General features: G+C 42.1%; 1 protein-coding gene across 3 annotated transcripts in view; it reads right to left on the bottom strand.

The window, feature by feature from the left end:
• The window catches only part of LOC149307419 (NT-3 growth factor receptor), a 366,336-nt gene that overhangs the window by 231,389 nt on the left and 118,005 nt on the right, over positions 1 to 16,942 (bottom strand). For all 3 annotated transcript variants that reach the window (XM_089539129.1, XM_089539130.1, XM_089539131.1), the window contains exon 4: positions 4,316 to 4,384. In XM_089539129.1, the coding sequence (XP_089395255.1) occupies positions 4,316 to 4,384 (69 nt within the window). The remainder of the gene's footprint in view (positions 1 to 4,315; positions 4,385 to 16,942) is intronic.

Here is a 16,942-nt window from a genome sequence, read left to right as displayed (position 1 = left end):
CCAGGGCAGCACTCCATTGATTTCATGTCCACTTATTCTTCACATGCAGCACTGAATGCTTCATCTATAATTCAGGAAGCAGCAAACCTGCTCGACCCCATGGGAGATGCTAGCCTATCTCACTTTCAGTGAAACAAAAAGTACTTCGCTTGTTGCAGGGAAGAGAGGTCAACAAGTCTTCAGTTATAACCTCCATAAGAGCCAAAACCAACAATGTGTACAACACATGGTACCTAGTCCATTGGTACACCGAAGTGCCAACCAGTGCTCTCTTGCCATGTGAAAGGTCAATATTCTAAGGTTCCAGTAAACCAACAGTTATAGATTTGTGAGCCTCATGTATTGGAAGACAGTGTTTTCTACTTTGCCATTATCAACTCAGATGGGGGACGAGGGAGAAGCCAACTGAGATGCAGACTATTCATGTTGCCTGATATTATAACCCTTCAATCCAAATCCTTGCATTTCCACTAAGACAAAAATCAATTCACATAGAGGCTCAATTTGTGGCAGACAAGAAAAATGTGTCAAGATGTTTCCCTCCATGTCTGACACTCATTCTTCTGGTCTCAGAGGGGGATAAGAACAGCCAGCCACAGCTCCATCATGCCTATGTCCCAGCAGTTGGTGAGAGGCACTCTTCCCATGTTTCAGCTGCTACTGCTTCACCTTGGAAGCAGCTACGCAGAGCTCTATGGTGCCTCAGCCCAGAGAGTGGTGAGACTCCACCATCTATATTCTGTCATTGTTCTGGACTTGGAGAAGAGAAGATCAGTCAGGCATAACCCCTCTATGGAGTTTATCACACTAGTGAGATTCTGCTGGATAACAAGAGTTAAATGAGATTTAAACCCCAAGCCCCCCCCCCCCCCCCCGAAATGCCCAAAGTTTATAATATGATGTCACGGTTAGCATGAAATAACACGAAGTTAAGCCGAGCGCAAAGCAGACAAAAATGGTAGCTTTTTACTTTCAGAATAACCGAAAAGTAAAAAAAGTTGGTGTTTTTCTTTGCTTTGCGTTCAGATTAACTTTGTGTTATTTCACTTGGGCAGTCCCCTAGTATGAAAACCTTGCCGAATTTGCAAGTTTGGTTTAAATTCAAATGTACTTTAAATTGCATTTAACTCCCGTTGTCCCACGGGATCTCCTCTAGTGTGATAAAGGTATATGTATTGACTCAATTGCTGGTGAGAGTCCCTCCCTCTACAGTCCAGCTTTTATTGCTCTGGACTCTTGAGGGACAGAAGAGCAGCCAACATCTATTGGCCTTAACCCCTACTCCCATTGCCATTTCCTTTTCTTTTGGTGTCATATCTTATATTATTAAGATATAAGCCTGAGAATAGGGAACTTTCAAATTAATAACTTGTGAATCACCCTGGGCATGTTTGCTTGTTTGTTTACTTTGGTGGGGTTTTTGTTGTTGTTGTTGTTGTTGTTGTTGAGCGCCTTCAAGTTGTTTCTGACATATGGCAACCCTAAGGCCAACCTATCATAGTGTTTTCGTGGCAAGTTTCATCAGAGGGAGTTTACCATTGGCGTCCTCTAAGACTGAGAGAGTGTGACTTGCCCAAGATCATCCAGTAGGTTTCTATGGCCAAGCCAGGATTCGAACCATGGTCTCCCAGTGCCCTAGATCAACACTAAACCACGATGTCACACTGGTTTTCATATATGAAGGATGAAAAGAGCAAATAAATAATATCTACAAATATCAAAACAATTAGTATGTGCCTATGTGCATAGAATTTAGTGTTATTTATGTGGGAGGCTTTCCCCTTCTCCACTGATTTTTGTAAACTACTGTGATGGCCAAAAGTCATTTAGGAGATTTTGACAGTCTGCACTCAGTATTTACTACACACATGCACTACACATACACCACTTCCTAGCGGCTAAGGTAAGCTTGGAAAAGTCCCATTCACAATGCCCATTCACATCAAAAAGCATTTATACATTGCAAAGAAGCAGTCAGAGATGTAGTCACTCATACATTTATTTCTGCATTCAGCTGATGCTAGGTAACGTTTCTTTGTTATGCCCAACAGGGAATTTTTGTAGGAGAGACCTTCAAGCACAATTAATTGGGTTGACTTTTTTGTAGTCCACAACTGTTCTAAGAAATTGAAAGTCCTCCAGCAAAAGGAAGGGTTTATTGGGAATCTGTTTTTCCTGCTGAAATAATGGGGTTGCTGCTGTAATCTTCGAGGTCTGATCTCCAATGTAGATAGTTCAGTTTCGCTGATGCGAAGGAGTGCCACAACCTCTCTTTCTGACAGATTCTGTCCAATTTTAGTTCTCTTAGAAGAAAATAAAATTGCTGGCAGTTGGATGTGGTAATTGGTGCACAAACAGTTTTGTGATATCAGTACAAAGGCTGTGGTGATGAAACCTAATTTCGCCCCGCTATGATCTGCAGCAAACCCAGAGATGTCCCTTCAGCGTACCAGTGATACTAACAAGGAGCACTAAGTCCATAATAATGTTCACCTCCACAGCAAAGGGAAGGACCAATGTGAAAGCCAGTGAGGAGTAGTGGTTCGAGTGGTGAACTAGGACTCTGGTTCAAATTCCCACTTGGCCATGTAAAATTACCAGGTGATCTTGAAGGCAATGGCAAACCTCTGCTTAATAAATCATGCTGAGAAAACCCTAGGATAGGATCATCATAAGTCAGGGTCAAACCGAAGGTGCATAACAATTGACAGCCAGTATGGAACAATGATTTGGATGTTGGACTAAGATTCCAGGAGATCAAGGTTCAAATTTCTGCTCAGCCATGAAAACTCTCAGCCTCAGAGGGAGCCAATGGTGAACCCCCTCTGAAGAAATCTTGCCAAGAAAATTCTGCAATCGGTTCACCCTCGGATTACTGTAAGTCGGAAATGATGTGAACACACATCAGACACACTGCAAAGGCTTATCTCTAGAGCATTTGCAGAAGATGGACAACCACTTATTTTCACTTCATTAGCCTCAACATTTGCGCTACAGCAAAGAAAAAAATGTGTGGTCGTCCAAAAGGAGTTGGACTGTATCAGCTTCGGCCAGTATATCCAACAGTGATGGATCCTAAGAACCGCAGTGCAAAAACATCTTGAAGGACACAGTCCCCTCTCCATGCACTAGTCAATTCACAACTAAAGATGAAACATTCAGTATTTTTTGCCTGAATTCACAAAATGTCATATCAGCAAGCAGCAAAGAACTTCTATTTTCCCCCCTTCCTACTCTCTAGAGCAGAGAAATTATACCTATGCAAACTGTTGAGAGACTCTATAGATACACTTCCATACAGCACCTGCAAATTTTCACAGAATTCTCAAAACCATACAATAAAGTCCATAAAACGCCAGGGAAACAAAGGCACAACCACCACACATTGCTGCTAAATATCACAGAAATGAACTGCTGTACTTTTTGGAAATGGCTCCAAGGCCCAGGCATTTGCATGTATTCAAGCAGCTGCAGGCCCTTGGACAGGTTGCAAATCTTTACTCATTTCATGCTTTCATGTAAAATGCTTTTTTAAAAAATTCTCTCCCCAGTGGAGAAATTACACATTTTTGCATGTTTTTCGGTCTTTTATTTTTCTTTCTGGCCTTTTTTGTGTGAAAAAAGGTTTGGTTTTTTTCCTTCCAAAAACCTGTTGGTTTTTTGTTTTTGTTTTTTTGGAGCAAAATATCCCCTTCCCTTGACAAGGATGATGAAAAAAGACTTTTTACTCTTGTACAAGGACAAAACTAAAATTCAGAGACTGAAAGGTTTTTGGTAGGGTAACTCAATTGTCCTCAAGGATGATAAAATATGTGAATGTTGCTCATATACCCACCATCCAATGACCAGTTCCGATTATCCTTGTCTTATAGTACATATATGTACATTTATATATCTATATGTACATCCTTACCCTGCTATATCAAAAATTAACAGGGAGACCTGTTCATGGCAGATGTGCATTCGGAGATAAATATGGGGCTTTCCACCAAAACATCGAATCCCACGTCAAACCCTTTTACCTTCCCCAAACTGATAAAAACACCGCAGAGCCGGTATTTTGTGCCTGCTCTTAAATGGTTGCTGCTGCTTTTGGCAAAGTGAACAATACGATAACATCAGTGCAGAGGGTGAGCTTTACTATTAGTTTTTCCTCCTCGAAGAGGATGACAGGTTGACACTGGGCTGCCATTTTCTACGGCAGCTACATTTTCATTACAACATGCAGTTCAGTCTTGAAAGGGCTTTTCAAGTGCTTCTTCTTTTGATCTTTCCCATCCCACTTGCAGGTAGCAGATCCCAGGTTAAAACTTACAGTTCAATAAGTCTCAGCGTCTTGAAGAGGAGCCATGATAGAGTAGTCAGGCGGTTCCCAGACAGGTTTCTGGGGAGACAAAAAGAGAAAAATGCTCTATTAACCCGGGTAGTGATTCCAATAAAATATTGTCAGCATTTCTGAGGAAACATTGATACTCTAATACTAAAATAAGTCTGAATATTTAAACAGACGTTTATTAGAATGGCATAAACACAGCCCTTTTATGCATGCCGTACTTTTATTGTGTGTGCATAAGGTCACAAAAACTAGAAAGTAAAGCCACAGCAGTCATGGAAATGTACATATTAACAGCAGGGTTGTCAACGGGAAAAGTGGAGAGGGCTCCTGTACCTTGAATGGTTGTCTGGAAGAGAGACATTGAGTAGATATTGCTTGCAACTTGGCTGTCACACAAGCAGCCCCTGCTGAAATTCCCTCTTCTGTGTAGTGGTTTAAATGCTAGGAGCCCTAGTGATGCAGTGGTTAAATGCCAGTACTGCAGCCACAATGTTGTGAGTTCAGTCCCTGCAGGGCTCCAGGTTGACTCACCGTTCCATCCTTTTGAAGGTCAGTAAAATGAGTACCCAACTTGTTGTAAAAGACTGTAAACTGCTTAGAACAGTGGTTCTCAACCTCTGGTCCTCCAGACGTTTTTGACCTCATCTCCCAGATTCCCTCATCATTGGCCATGCTGGCGAAGGCTTCTGGATGCTGAAGTCCAAAACAGCTGGAGGATCAAAGGTTGAGAACTTCAGGCTTAGAGAGCGCAAGTTCACTGATAAGCAGTATAGAGATGTAAATGCTATTGCTATGCTATGTTCTACAACTCTAGAGACTAGGGGCTCGATTCCTAGCTTGGCCATGAAACCCCACAGGAAGGCAATGGCAAACCTCCTTTGAACAAATCTTGCCCAGAAAACACCCACAATAGGTTCGGTTTAGGGTCTTAATAAGTTGAAAACGACTTGAAGGCACACAGCTATAATGCAATCATTAAAGGCAAAGGAGCTGTTTCTAATTTTCAATCCGGCAACCCTAAGTAATAGTGCAATCCTACACATCAAGTCTGATGTAAGACCGAATGCATTCAATGTGGCTTTCTCCTAAGTGTAGGACTTCAAAAAAACAAACACGACAATATAACCAAATGTTGTCAAAATACCTATTTATAGTGGCAGCATGTCTACAATTCATCACACATCTGGGCTGCCCCACCATCCTAAATGTGTACAGGCCAATGCAAGCTTTGATAACCAATGCTCCAGGATTCTTTAAAAAATACTTTAAAACGTTGTTGTTGTGTGCTTTCAAGTCATTTTGGGTGACCCTATGGCAAACCTATCATGGACGTTTCCTAGCAGGTTTCTTCAGAGCGGGTTCGCCATTGCCATCCTCTCAGGCTGAGAGAGTGTGACTCGCCCAAGGTCACCCAGTGGGTTTCCCTGGCCGAGCCAGGATTCAAATCCTGGTTTCCCAGTGTCCTAATCCAATGCTCAAATCATTACACCATGGTGGCTCTAAATAATAATAATAATAATAATAATAATAATAATAATAATAAGTGGAGCCATAGAAATCTGATTTGGAAAGTTGCATATATATACATATATATCAGAGGCTGGGAAAACATAGGCAAGGGAAGGCCATCCTTCCAAGTGTATAGTAGGGAATTTTGACACCAAGAGGATTTTCTCCCTCTCTTTTTTTCCCAAGGATCTAAATTTGCCTTTTGCATCTTTCCGTTTTTCACGCCAAAAGAGGCTGCTGCCATGGCAACTGAAGACAACCTCCCAGAAGTCCCCTCTGCTCCTGCCGGGAAAGACAAAGAGTGCGAAATCTGTTCTCTCCAGGAAGCCTTTGCAAACCAGCATCCGACACCCCACCCTTGCACCATTTCTCTAAGCCATTTGGGAGTTGAGAGAGAATAATCATTTATCCTTTTCTCTTTTTCTATATAAAAAAAAAAGGTGGCAGGAGGAAAAGGCAAAATGAGGAAAGGCACGGCTGTGCATCAATACAGACTTAACCACTGAAAAGAGAAAAGCAAGAGCAGCTTGCATATAAATATGCTTTCTATATGGTCAGATCATTTATCCAGCTAGGCTCTGGGTTTTTTGTGGTCTCCGGTAGTCATGGGCTGCGTCTGCACTGCGGAAACAATGCAGTTTGACACCGCTTTAACTGCCATGGCTCAGTGCTATGGGATTTGGGGGTTTGTAGTTTTGTGAGCTATTTAACTTCCTCTGTCGGAGAGCTGTGGCACCGCAACAAACTACAAATCCCAGGATTCAATAGCATTTAGCCATGGCACTTACACCAGTGTTAAACTGCATGATTTTTGCAAACCTGTGCTTGCACTTCAAACTCAGTTTGCGTCAACTTGAGTTAAGATGAGAACAAAGCAAAGAAATGGGTAGAGGAAAACAGTGAAACTTGGACATTTTAAAAGCAGTTGGAAAAAATGGGATGCAGGAGGATTAATCCAGGCTGTCCATGCCAAATTGGGATAAGATATATGCTGTTATTCATTTTTCTGCAAAGAAAAGTGGTTCATGGCACGCACAAAATACCAACAGGAATAACACAGCAGTGACCATTTTGTACACTCTTTTTCCTTCTATTTGCACCACCGGAAGTTTTTGGTGCAATTATTCTGCATAGAATTATATATGGGCAGGATGTTTTTGCCACAAAGGGGGGAAAAGTGTATTTTAAACAGTATATTGTTTCAAGCACAGAAACGATACACAACATTGTTGTGTAAATCGTAATGACTGCTGTTAAGAAACTGATGACCGTGTTGTACAACACATGTGTAACTTTTGGGTATGTGCGTAAGAAGAGGGGAGGATGTGCACATCTGAGCAGAATAATGCCCCCAAAACATTTTGCACCGCATGAATATAGAGGGAATACTGTGCATACATGTTTGCCTTCTCCCAGAGCAGGGAAAAAACTACTGAAATCATTTGTCTGTTTAGGTGAGGATGAAACAGGTAAAGATTTACACTCCTACACACACACAGAGAGAGAAACACACAGACATACACACCTCCGACAAATCATAAGATCTATAGATGCCTTAGGCTTCCTTCTCCTCCAGACACCTGGCATTGTTGTTTGCCAAGCTCAGCTGCACAGTAAAGGACCCTCTTGCTGTGACCTTGTTTGCTGCAAATGGCACAGTGATTGAGTCATGAGCAACTGGCGCATCAGCTCATTAACTGACCAACCAGCTACTCAGAGGAGAAGCTCACAACCAGGAGAGATGGTAGCTCTAGGAGTTTCTCCTCATCAGCAAGGCACAGAGATCCTCCTGTAATTCGGAACTCATGTTCGACGCATGAGAGCTGCTAGCAGTAGTCATGTCCAGCTGAAGGCAGCAAATATATACTTAAGGGAACCTGGAGGTTTTTGAAGCCTTTGGCTATATTTGTCTTTCATCTTCAGAATCAGGGAGAACAATGCGCTGGGTGAGAAGGGGAGCAGGCTATGTTATTCACACTCGGCATAGCAACAAGGCATGAAGCAAGACCGAAGCCATATCAAACAGAAATGAAGGCAGCCTGTCACAGGGAAAAGCAGCAACCGAATCTCAACCTGAAAGCTTGCACAGAGTTCAATTTGGATTGGGTGGTCCCTCAGTCCTGCATAAACTGGATGATGTTGTGGGGGCTTCTACTTATCCCGCCTCTGCCACCTATATGATGAGCTCCTCCTGACCCATGACTGTGGCCACCAATTGTGGAGACTTCCAAGATATCTCTGTAGTTCCTGTGCAAGATTGTATTCATCACCTTTTGCTTAACTGCTGCAACCAAGACACTATGGGGCTCAACAGATTGGCAGAAAGGGGCAGCGAGATGCCACTCCTTTCTGCCTTGGAAGCAGGTCATGGCAACCTGTACATGGCTCAAAAAGAATCCCCCGAAAAGTGGCTTCTTTTTGCACCGGAGAACGGGCACCATAACTGCCGCAGTGTGGCATTATGATACGACTTGTGTGCAGCGCCGTTTGTTACTCCATATCATGACTTATTACTCATTTACTTGCTATTTTCAATACTTTACATTGACCACAACAATTTACAGAGTAACATAAAGTGCCATTAACATTACTAGGGAGCTGGGGTTAGCTGTCATACAAAATAAATCCATCTTCCAAAATATAAACCCAATCTCGTGGGGGCCAAAATGGGCTCAGGTATGTTTTATTTAAGGAGAGGGAGTCAAAATAGAGTTTCAATGCTCAGCATCCTCCCCCAAAGTGGAAAAAAAGAATAGGATGAAAGTCAAAGAGAGAAAGACAGGAATAGAAGACGCAATTCTTCAGTTAGATTTCTTTTTTTTAAAGGAATACTCATCTCGCTGGAAGTGTCCTTTCACAAAGGTCATGTTTTGCTACATTAAGCAGAAATGTCAAGAGAAAAATTGGATTCCAAAAGAGAAAAAGGGGAAAGGGGGGAAAGACATATACACAGAGAGACCCTGTGCTTCCCATACAAGTATGGGATAAAAAAATACTGCACACTCATTATTACAATGTAGGCCAAAACACATTAGGACATGGGAAAGAGGTTCTCTTTACTAAATGGAGATCTATAGGAAGAAATGTTTTCTACTTTGAGCCTCATTCATTCCCCATATTGACTCCCTCTGGGGGAATCCAAGGGCTAAAAATCCTGCAAACTGGACTCTTCTCATCAAATCCTGCAAACTGGACTCTTCTCATCAAATCCTGCAAACCTCCCCCACCCCAAAAACAACCCCTACATCAGTACAGTAATGGCTGAAATGTGCAAGAGGATGGGGCTACAGCTTAGAAAGTTAAGATTTAAAGGGGAGACACTCCAGTGCCGAATGAGGGAGCCAGATGCAGGATGGTGATCATATGAGAAGCAGGTAGACCTGGGTAAAAACAGCCTTAGTAGATTGGCCTGCTTCATTCCATCCATTCCACCTGGCCAAATTCACTCATGATGGATGTTTGCACCAATTCCAATAGCCCACAAAAGCTGAAATACTTGCTGGGGAGAAAAAGCTACTACTGGGCACACCATTACCACTTGCTGCACCCTTCAGTCCTCCTGGCCAGTCCCAAATGGAGTGACCTAGATATGTCTTGCCTCTGTTACTCCGTACCATGACTTAGGACTCATTTGCTTGTTGTTTGGATGTCTTTCCTCGTTACTCCGTACCATGACTTATTACTCATTTACTTGTTATTTTCAATACCTTTTTTATCCTTTGGGGAGGGATCACAAAAAATGGTCTCAATTTCTTTTTGGAGGGGGAAAAGCCATCAAAATGACCTAAAGCAAATTTGCTTCCTAAAAATAAAGAGAGGGAGAAAAAAAATCCCTCATAGCAAGTATTTTTCATTATCTGGTGGGAAAACACCGCATCATCACCAGACATCGCTTTACTTTGCCAAACGACTGTCATTATATCCTCATTATTCCCCAAAGCAACATGTTTCCAGGCAATGCAAACTTTGGGGGGGGGGGGGGAGAGTCTTCATTAATAGTTGCTTCTATAGAGATGTCTATGGACTTCAAAGTTTTGGAAGAAGATAAACTAGATGTGGTCTTGTTGGTCATACAGCCCACCTTAGGTTGGGTTGCCTGGCTCACTTGTAGGTCCTGATGAACCAGCTGAAGAACCAATGTCCTTTATATTTTAAGTCTTGCTTCCTCGGAGATAAAACGTTAGAGGCTAACTATCTGTTTTCTATGTAGCATTTGAGGGCCTTTCTGTTTCAAGTGCAAAAATAAATTGGATAGCTGTGAGTACGATATACTTTTTTGCAGGGAGGGCAACTTACTGAGGAGGCAAAATATCTGAGGCTGGCCCTGACTGGAAAGTATTTTGCCAATATCACCCGCCTATTTGTCTCATTCAACATTTAGAAGGAGCTAATGAACATTCAGCTAATGAACAAGCAAAGTAGGTAGTTTATAGCACTTGAGTTTGCCAAGAGTGACGTGCGCTGTATTGGCAACACAAGATTAAATTTCAGAGTTGCGCGTCTATGGTAGCACTTCTACGCAGAATTCCAGTATTATATCATCTCACATATTAACTTCTCCAGTACACAATGCTCATCCATATTTTTTTAATGTTGACTTTGGGATATTTGTTTGAAGTTCTACTCACACCGTTGGGAAGCAAAAGAAAAGATAAGTGACAATCATGGGATTACTAAATAAGACAAAGATATGATGTGCTCAGATGCATTACTAATCAAACAACACAATCCCAAGACATCTCATGCTCAGGATCAGAATATAAATGGATGGAACATCACTGAAATCACATACCAGTAAGGACCCCTGAGACCAATAGTTTCTAAGTAGCTGCGTACTTGGAGTGGCCAACAGATATCCTGGAAATGGTATGGTTCCAATCCCCTTTCACCCCAAACATGACAAAGAAAATATCTCAGCTACAAGGAGGTCCGGCATGTTTAATCTTTGTTGTAAAGCCCTTATTCTGGAATACAGAGATCAGATTTGTGCACCACTGGTACAATACTGGCACCAATAAAAAATATGCCTTTTTATTAAAGCCCTTGGGCCTAATTTATTATAGCCAAATCTGCACATGCATTATGCATTAAATTTGTTTTCAGCCGTTTTAGTTTATTTAACCACCTTGTTTTAATTTGTCCGATTATTTAATATGTTTTTAGTCTGTGAAGTTATTTCTTACTATTTTAAGTATGCATTTGTGTATGCTCATCTGTCTAAATTTTAGAACCTGTAGTGCCCAGTGATTTCTATTTTATTATTAACGTGGGGATACAACAACTCAATTTGCAAAGCCTAATTCTCCACAGAGCATTAAGAAGTGCATCCATTAATAGTGTTTTGCACATACGGTTCTTAGACAGAATCTTATACAGTGGTAATGGTGGACTTTATTATCCTGCCCAGTTCTCTTATGTTACCAACATAAGAAGGCTTCTCCTGGATAAGACATCTGCCTTCATTCAGTGGCCAACAAAATGCTTATACAAAGCTCCCAAGCAGGGCACAAGTTCCCCAGAGGCATACAGTCTCTGATAATGGAAATAATATATACCCATCATGACTGGTAGTTATTGACTTCCCTATATTTCATGAATGTGGAGCCATACAAGTTGACAGCTATCTCTACATCTTGTGATAGAAAATGCCATAGTGCAACTACACACTGTGTAAAGATGCGCTCCCATCTAGCAGTCCTGAATATCCCCACAGTCAGCATCTCTACAGCAAGCAGAAACATTATTCTTAGAGGGCAAGTATTACACTAATATTGTCTTGCAGAAGCCAATGAGGGTACTCCTAGGTATGTGGCTCCAGGACTGCAGCCCATTGCATTTAGGTTCATGCTCTGCATATATTATGTAGAATTGCAAGCTTCTATACAGTCTAACAGATTGTAGAATGCAACTTCTCTTTCCAAGTATTTTCCTTCTCTTACAATCATAGAGTTGGAAAGGACTACAAGGACCATCTAGTGCAACCCCGTCATGTAGCAACACACACCTAAAGAACTCCTGAAAGGTGTCCATCCAACTTCTGTTCAAAGACCCCAAAGGTGCAAAGTTGACCAGCCTCAATTCCCAGTCAAACAGCTCTTACAGTAAAGAAGTCCTCAATGCTTAGGCAGAATCTCTTTCCTGATAATTTGAATCCATTGGATCATGTTCTAGTCTCTGCAGCAACCGAAAACAAGCTGGCTCCATCTTTTACATCTTTTACATGGCATCCCTTCAAATATTTAATGACAGCTATCATGTCACCTCTCAATCGTCTCTTCTCCAAGCTTAGTATAACATCCCTCCCTCCCTCCTTTTTCTTCTTCTTTTCAAAAAGAACAGCATACAGAGCCTAGGATATCTGATAATTCCCAATGTATTCATACAGCTAAACAAACAGGAGACATGGGCCAAGGTGGCATGACAGAAGTAGCTCTCGGCTTCAGCTTGTGGAGATGTTTGTTTGCATTTTATTTAAAGCTTCTGAGATTTTTATGGAGGAGTTTTCTCATTGGTGAAACCCAGAACAATTGGAATTTGGGATGAAGGGAAATGGCATGTTTGCTTTTGCCTCAATTAAGAGCCAGCAAAAAGGGCTCTGCTATTAAGAGGCATTTTTATTCAGCTAAATTAAGCCAGATGCCTCATTAATGACACTTACAAACAAGAGCCTCTGTAATTAAGTTGCAAACTATATTATTGTGATCTGTCCAAAGCCATGGCAGCAGGATGAGTCTGCTGGAAAAGGGCCCTACTGCAGCCATTCTTCCAAGTGAGGTGGGTTTAAAAAAATGTTGCACCAGCCCACTGCAAAAACACATATCCTTCCTGCAGTTGCCTTTTGCTTCAAATCTGACACATTTGTTTCTTCATGGGAAATGGTCTTAACCCATTTTAATAACATGTTGCCAGTCACAAAATCCTGATCTGCAGGATTAGCTGAACAGAGCTGTAAAGGAAAGAGAGCATGCATGGAATAAATCAGATGCAAAACACACACTCGAACCCTTAAACTGCTTTCCCTGGTGATGCCTTTGCTAGCAGCTCAGTTCAGAGTAGATGAGAAACATCATCTTGTTCCATCTACTTCAGCATACAGAAGGGTACCTCCCTTCCCCAGCCTTGCTTTGACTGGAAAACACAAAAATGTACCTCGCACACACACTGGGATGGGATCTTTCACTGAGGGGCTAGACTGCCACTAAGGGGCGGCCTGCAGCCACCCCTTTCCATGCTGGATCAGGCCACAGCATCCTCACGCCGTGGCCCCAATCCGGCCTTTCAAGGGCACAAAAAGGGAAAAGGGTGCCATAGCTCAGTCGCCACGGCTGTGCGACACGCCATCTGCGCTGCATCATATAGACACAGTGCTGGAAGAGTGCCATGATGCCACGTGCCATGTGGAGCAGTGTGCTGCATCATGGCACCCTGGGGGTGGAGTCATGAATCTGGACATGATGCCCAAACTCTGCCCCCAGGCCCAAAACAAGGCCCTTGCTGAGGACCACTTTCACCAGATATTAACCTATATTGAAATCCCAGATAACTCTGCACAAAGACTCTGCAGGCCATGGCCAAAACATTTGCAGGAGTCTCTGCCAGTGCAACACATATTAGGAGTCCTGTCCACTCTACGCTTACAGAAAGGGGGAAATGGATGAGACAGCAGAATGGGATTTGCAATTAAATTGATGTGACATGTGTTTTGTGGCTGCCAGCCATCCCCTTCCAGCACAAACTGCCTGGGCTCCTCCAGATGTTAGGAGGAACTAAGGCATAGATTATACTCCTTTGTAAATGCAATGTTGGTGGCAGGAGAAGGAAACTTGGAACTGGCTTTTGCAAAATCAGAGTATGGTTAAGGCAGCAAAAATTACTGACGAGGAAGAACACACAAGCCAGGGATGTACCACTTTGCTTTTTCCTGATCCTGTTGGGAACAGCAAGATCTCACCCTTTTCGGTCCTCTTTCCCACTACTGAGTTAATTGAGTACAAATTACATTAGCACTTTGAATGCAGTTTGCATCAAATAAGCTGACCACAAAGGGGGAAAGTGGGAGGTGGAGAGAACAACTGGGACATTTTAAAAACAATAGAAAAGGTGAGATGTCCGGAGATTGATCAGGACTTTCCCTTGCAAATCAGGGCAGTTGGAGGGTATATTGATAATGGACAGGAACTCTTGCACTGGGGAAGGTTAGCAACCTACCTTTTCTTCCCTGGCAACGATTTAAATCAATGTTCAGATGATGTTCTTGAAACAAAAGCTGAGTGGGTAGAGGAGAAGCTCTTAAGATACGTTTGAATAATAGCTTTGATGAAAAACCCATAATTGTCTTGCAAGGGAAATTAGACATTTTGTGGGAAAAATGCTTAGCTTGTTAAATAAGAGCAAGGAGGAGAAACTACAGCTTATTAGGCCCCATGCGAATTCTAGATTCATAGCGGTTGCAATTTGTCACTGGCAAAAGAAAGGAATCCCACTCATTCTTGCACTCTCTACAGAACGGTGCTAGGACAAATTTGCACAAACAATAGTGCAGATTGATCTGAATTCTCATTAATCATGTAGTTCATGCTGCAGTTATCACATGAGAAACGCATGCAAATGAACCCTTAGTTATTTCTGTGTTCTAGAATCTCTACCTACTATATTCTACTATCATTATTCATTCAGGTCCTCCTCCGCCTTGAACCCTTCTGAGGATTTCAGCCATTTTATCCCCACTGTGGGAAAATCTTCAAATACCACAACGTTTCTGAATGCTGTTCACAATTCAGGACTTATTCTGTGCAAAATTCGCAAGTGGTTGTTTTGCGCAGAAAGCAACATTTTCTCAGCACAGAAAACAACTGTGGTTTTTGCTTTCATGGTTTTCTCACCAGGGTTCCTGAACACTGGAAAAGAGGAGGAACACATGAGAGACTGATAGATTCCTTTGCTGACCTAAATATACACTGGAACAGCCATCCTGACATTACTTTAGCTGACTTACAGTTCACAAGAGAGAACCTCTATGGAGTGTATGTGTGAGTAAGTCAACATGCCATTTGTTTCTAATGTTTAGGCATAACTGCTACTCAAGACCTTTTAATGAAAAGGCCCCAGGGAAGAATCTTCATTTGATGGTCCTAACTTAATACTCCCTTTTCTATTATGTCTATGAAGCTCAAACTAATGGGATTCTGAAAGAAATGAGCTAGCAACAATGCTATAATGGCAACGTTTGTGTCCCACTCCACGTTGGAGGCCTCCTTCATATAAGATGATCATGAAAATTCTCCCTATCTCTCACCACCCCAACCCAGACCACCCCCTTAAAAATATCCTGGAGCTGCCTCTTATTTAGTCAAAGCCAAATCTTCCATGCATAAGAGGAAGGTATTGTCAGGCTCAGCAGAAACTGCAAGTCTTGGGCCAGGGGCAGGAATAGCTTTAATTCTATGGGAACGCCCAAAACATTATTGTCATCTTGCATTTTGTCATATAGTTTGTATTGTATTCCTGCTGCCAAGAGAGAGTTAGACATTGTCAGTTTTTGCTATTGATTGCTATTATGATTTGTTGTGATTTTTGTTAAATGTTATTTGCTATGTATTCTGGGGATTCATTTTAAGTTATATTGATCTGGTATGTTAATTGTTACGCAGTTTTCATTGCTATCATTGTTGTTATTTGCTATGCATTCTTCTTGTTATTCATTATGATTGTAAATCATTATGTTCTTTTTATTCTATTGTTATTGCTATGTATTTTTCCTACTGTTGTAACCCTCCCGGATTCTTCATGATTGGGTGGGCAATAAATAAATAATCTATTATTATTATTATTATTATTATTATTATTATTATTATCCCCATGAGGGCTGAACATGGTCAAGAGCCATTCTGATGGGTTGGACAGTGGATGAATAAATAAATTGGGACAACAAATCAAATGTGTTATTCTAAAAGAGCATAGTTTTGGATTGCTAATCACAGAATTCCCATGCCATTACAGCCAGTGGCCATCCTGAATAGGGGATTCTGGGAGTGATTGTACAAAGAGAAATTTTTCCAAGCTAAGTAAATATAGTGTGCCCGCATCATACGCAGACGCACTGTACGCGGCTTTCAGCATGCTCTGAAAGCCATGTGGGAGCATGTGGGGCACAAGGAGCAGCGCATCCCATTGGAAGTAACGGGGAGTGCGCCTGTGGCACTGCTGTGCCATCGCGCCATGCACAAGTCCCATTACTTTCAATGGGGCTCAAGCATACGCATTTTTTTACACGGGGGGGCGGGTTGGAACGGATCCCCTGCATTAAAAAAAGGGCGCACTGAAAGGTCAGGTCCTTGTTCTCTAGGTCCTGATGTTCAGTCAAGTTCATGTAAGCACTGTTACGGCAGTAATCAAAGGTAGAGAAATCAAAGGATGGTGATATGTGAACCAGTGTACAAACTAGTCCTCTATGCAAAATGACCACCTGTGAATCAAAGCTATAAAGTCCTTTAAATTAAATCTCTGAGAGATGCAAGTCAACAGTTCTGTCCTTGTCTCCCAGCACCACAATTCCCATCTGAATCTCTCCTCATGCCTCCACCACCTACCCTATGATACATTTAGATCTATCAGTTGTGGAAGACCACTATGTGCTGAGCATTTTCCTGCTCCAGTACACAGCAATTGTATGAGACATTTGTGCCAATTGAGGCCAGGAGGTGCCAGCCTGCACTGCCGGCCAAAAGGGGTGAGGTTTAATGTGCTTGTTTTGCTTTCAATCACTGATTTGCTCAGGATGAAAGCAGACAAAGCGTTGCAAGAAGAACAACAAATGTTCCCTTCTTCTCCCATGATGTACAAAAGCTTCCCGTGAGCTCAGATGAAAGCAGCCACCACAACCAGCCTCGCCTGAGTGTAAAGAGCTCTGAGCTGTCCAGACAACACTGCAGCAAACATTTGTGGAAATAGTCTAAGAGCAGAAGTGAGCAACTTAAGAAATCCAGATGTTTTAGACTGTTGGCTATGTTGGTTGAGGCACAAGGAGATGTCAGCTAAGTGCAGAGAAAAGACATGGACCCTCCTTGCATGCAGTTACTTCTCCTTTTTCTTTCCCTG

Source organism: Sceloporus occidentalis, unplaced genomic scaffold, assembly GCF_023333645.1.
Source record: "Sceloporus occidentalis isolate IW3139 unplaced genomic scaffold, rSceOcc1.0.p SCAF_9, whole genome shotgun sequence".
Classification (NCBI taxonomy): Eukaryota; Metazoa; Chordata; class Lepidosauria; order Squamata; family Phrynosomatidae; genus Sceloporus; species Sceloporus occidentalis.
This window is presented reverse-complemented; position numbering and strand designations above follow the sequence as displayed.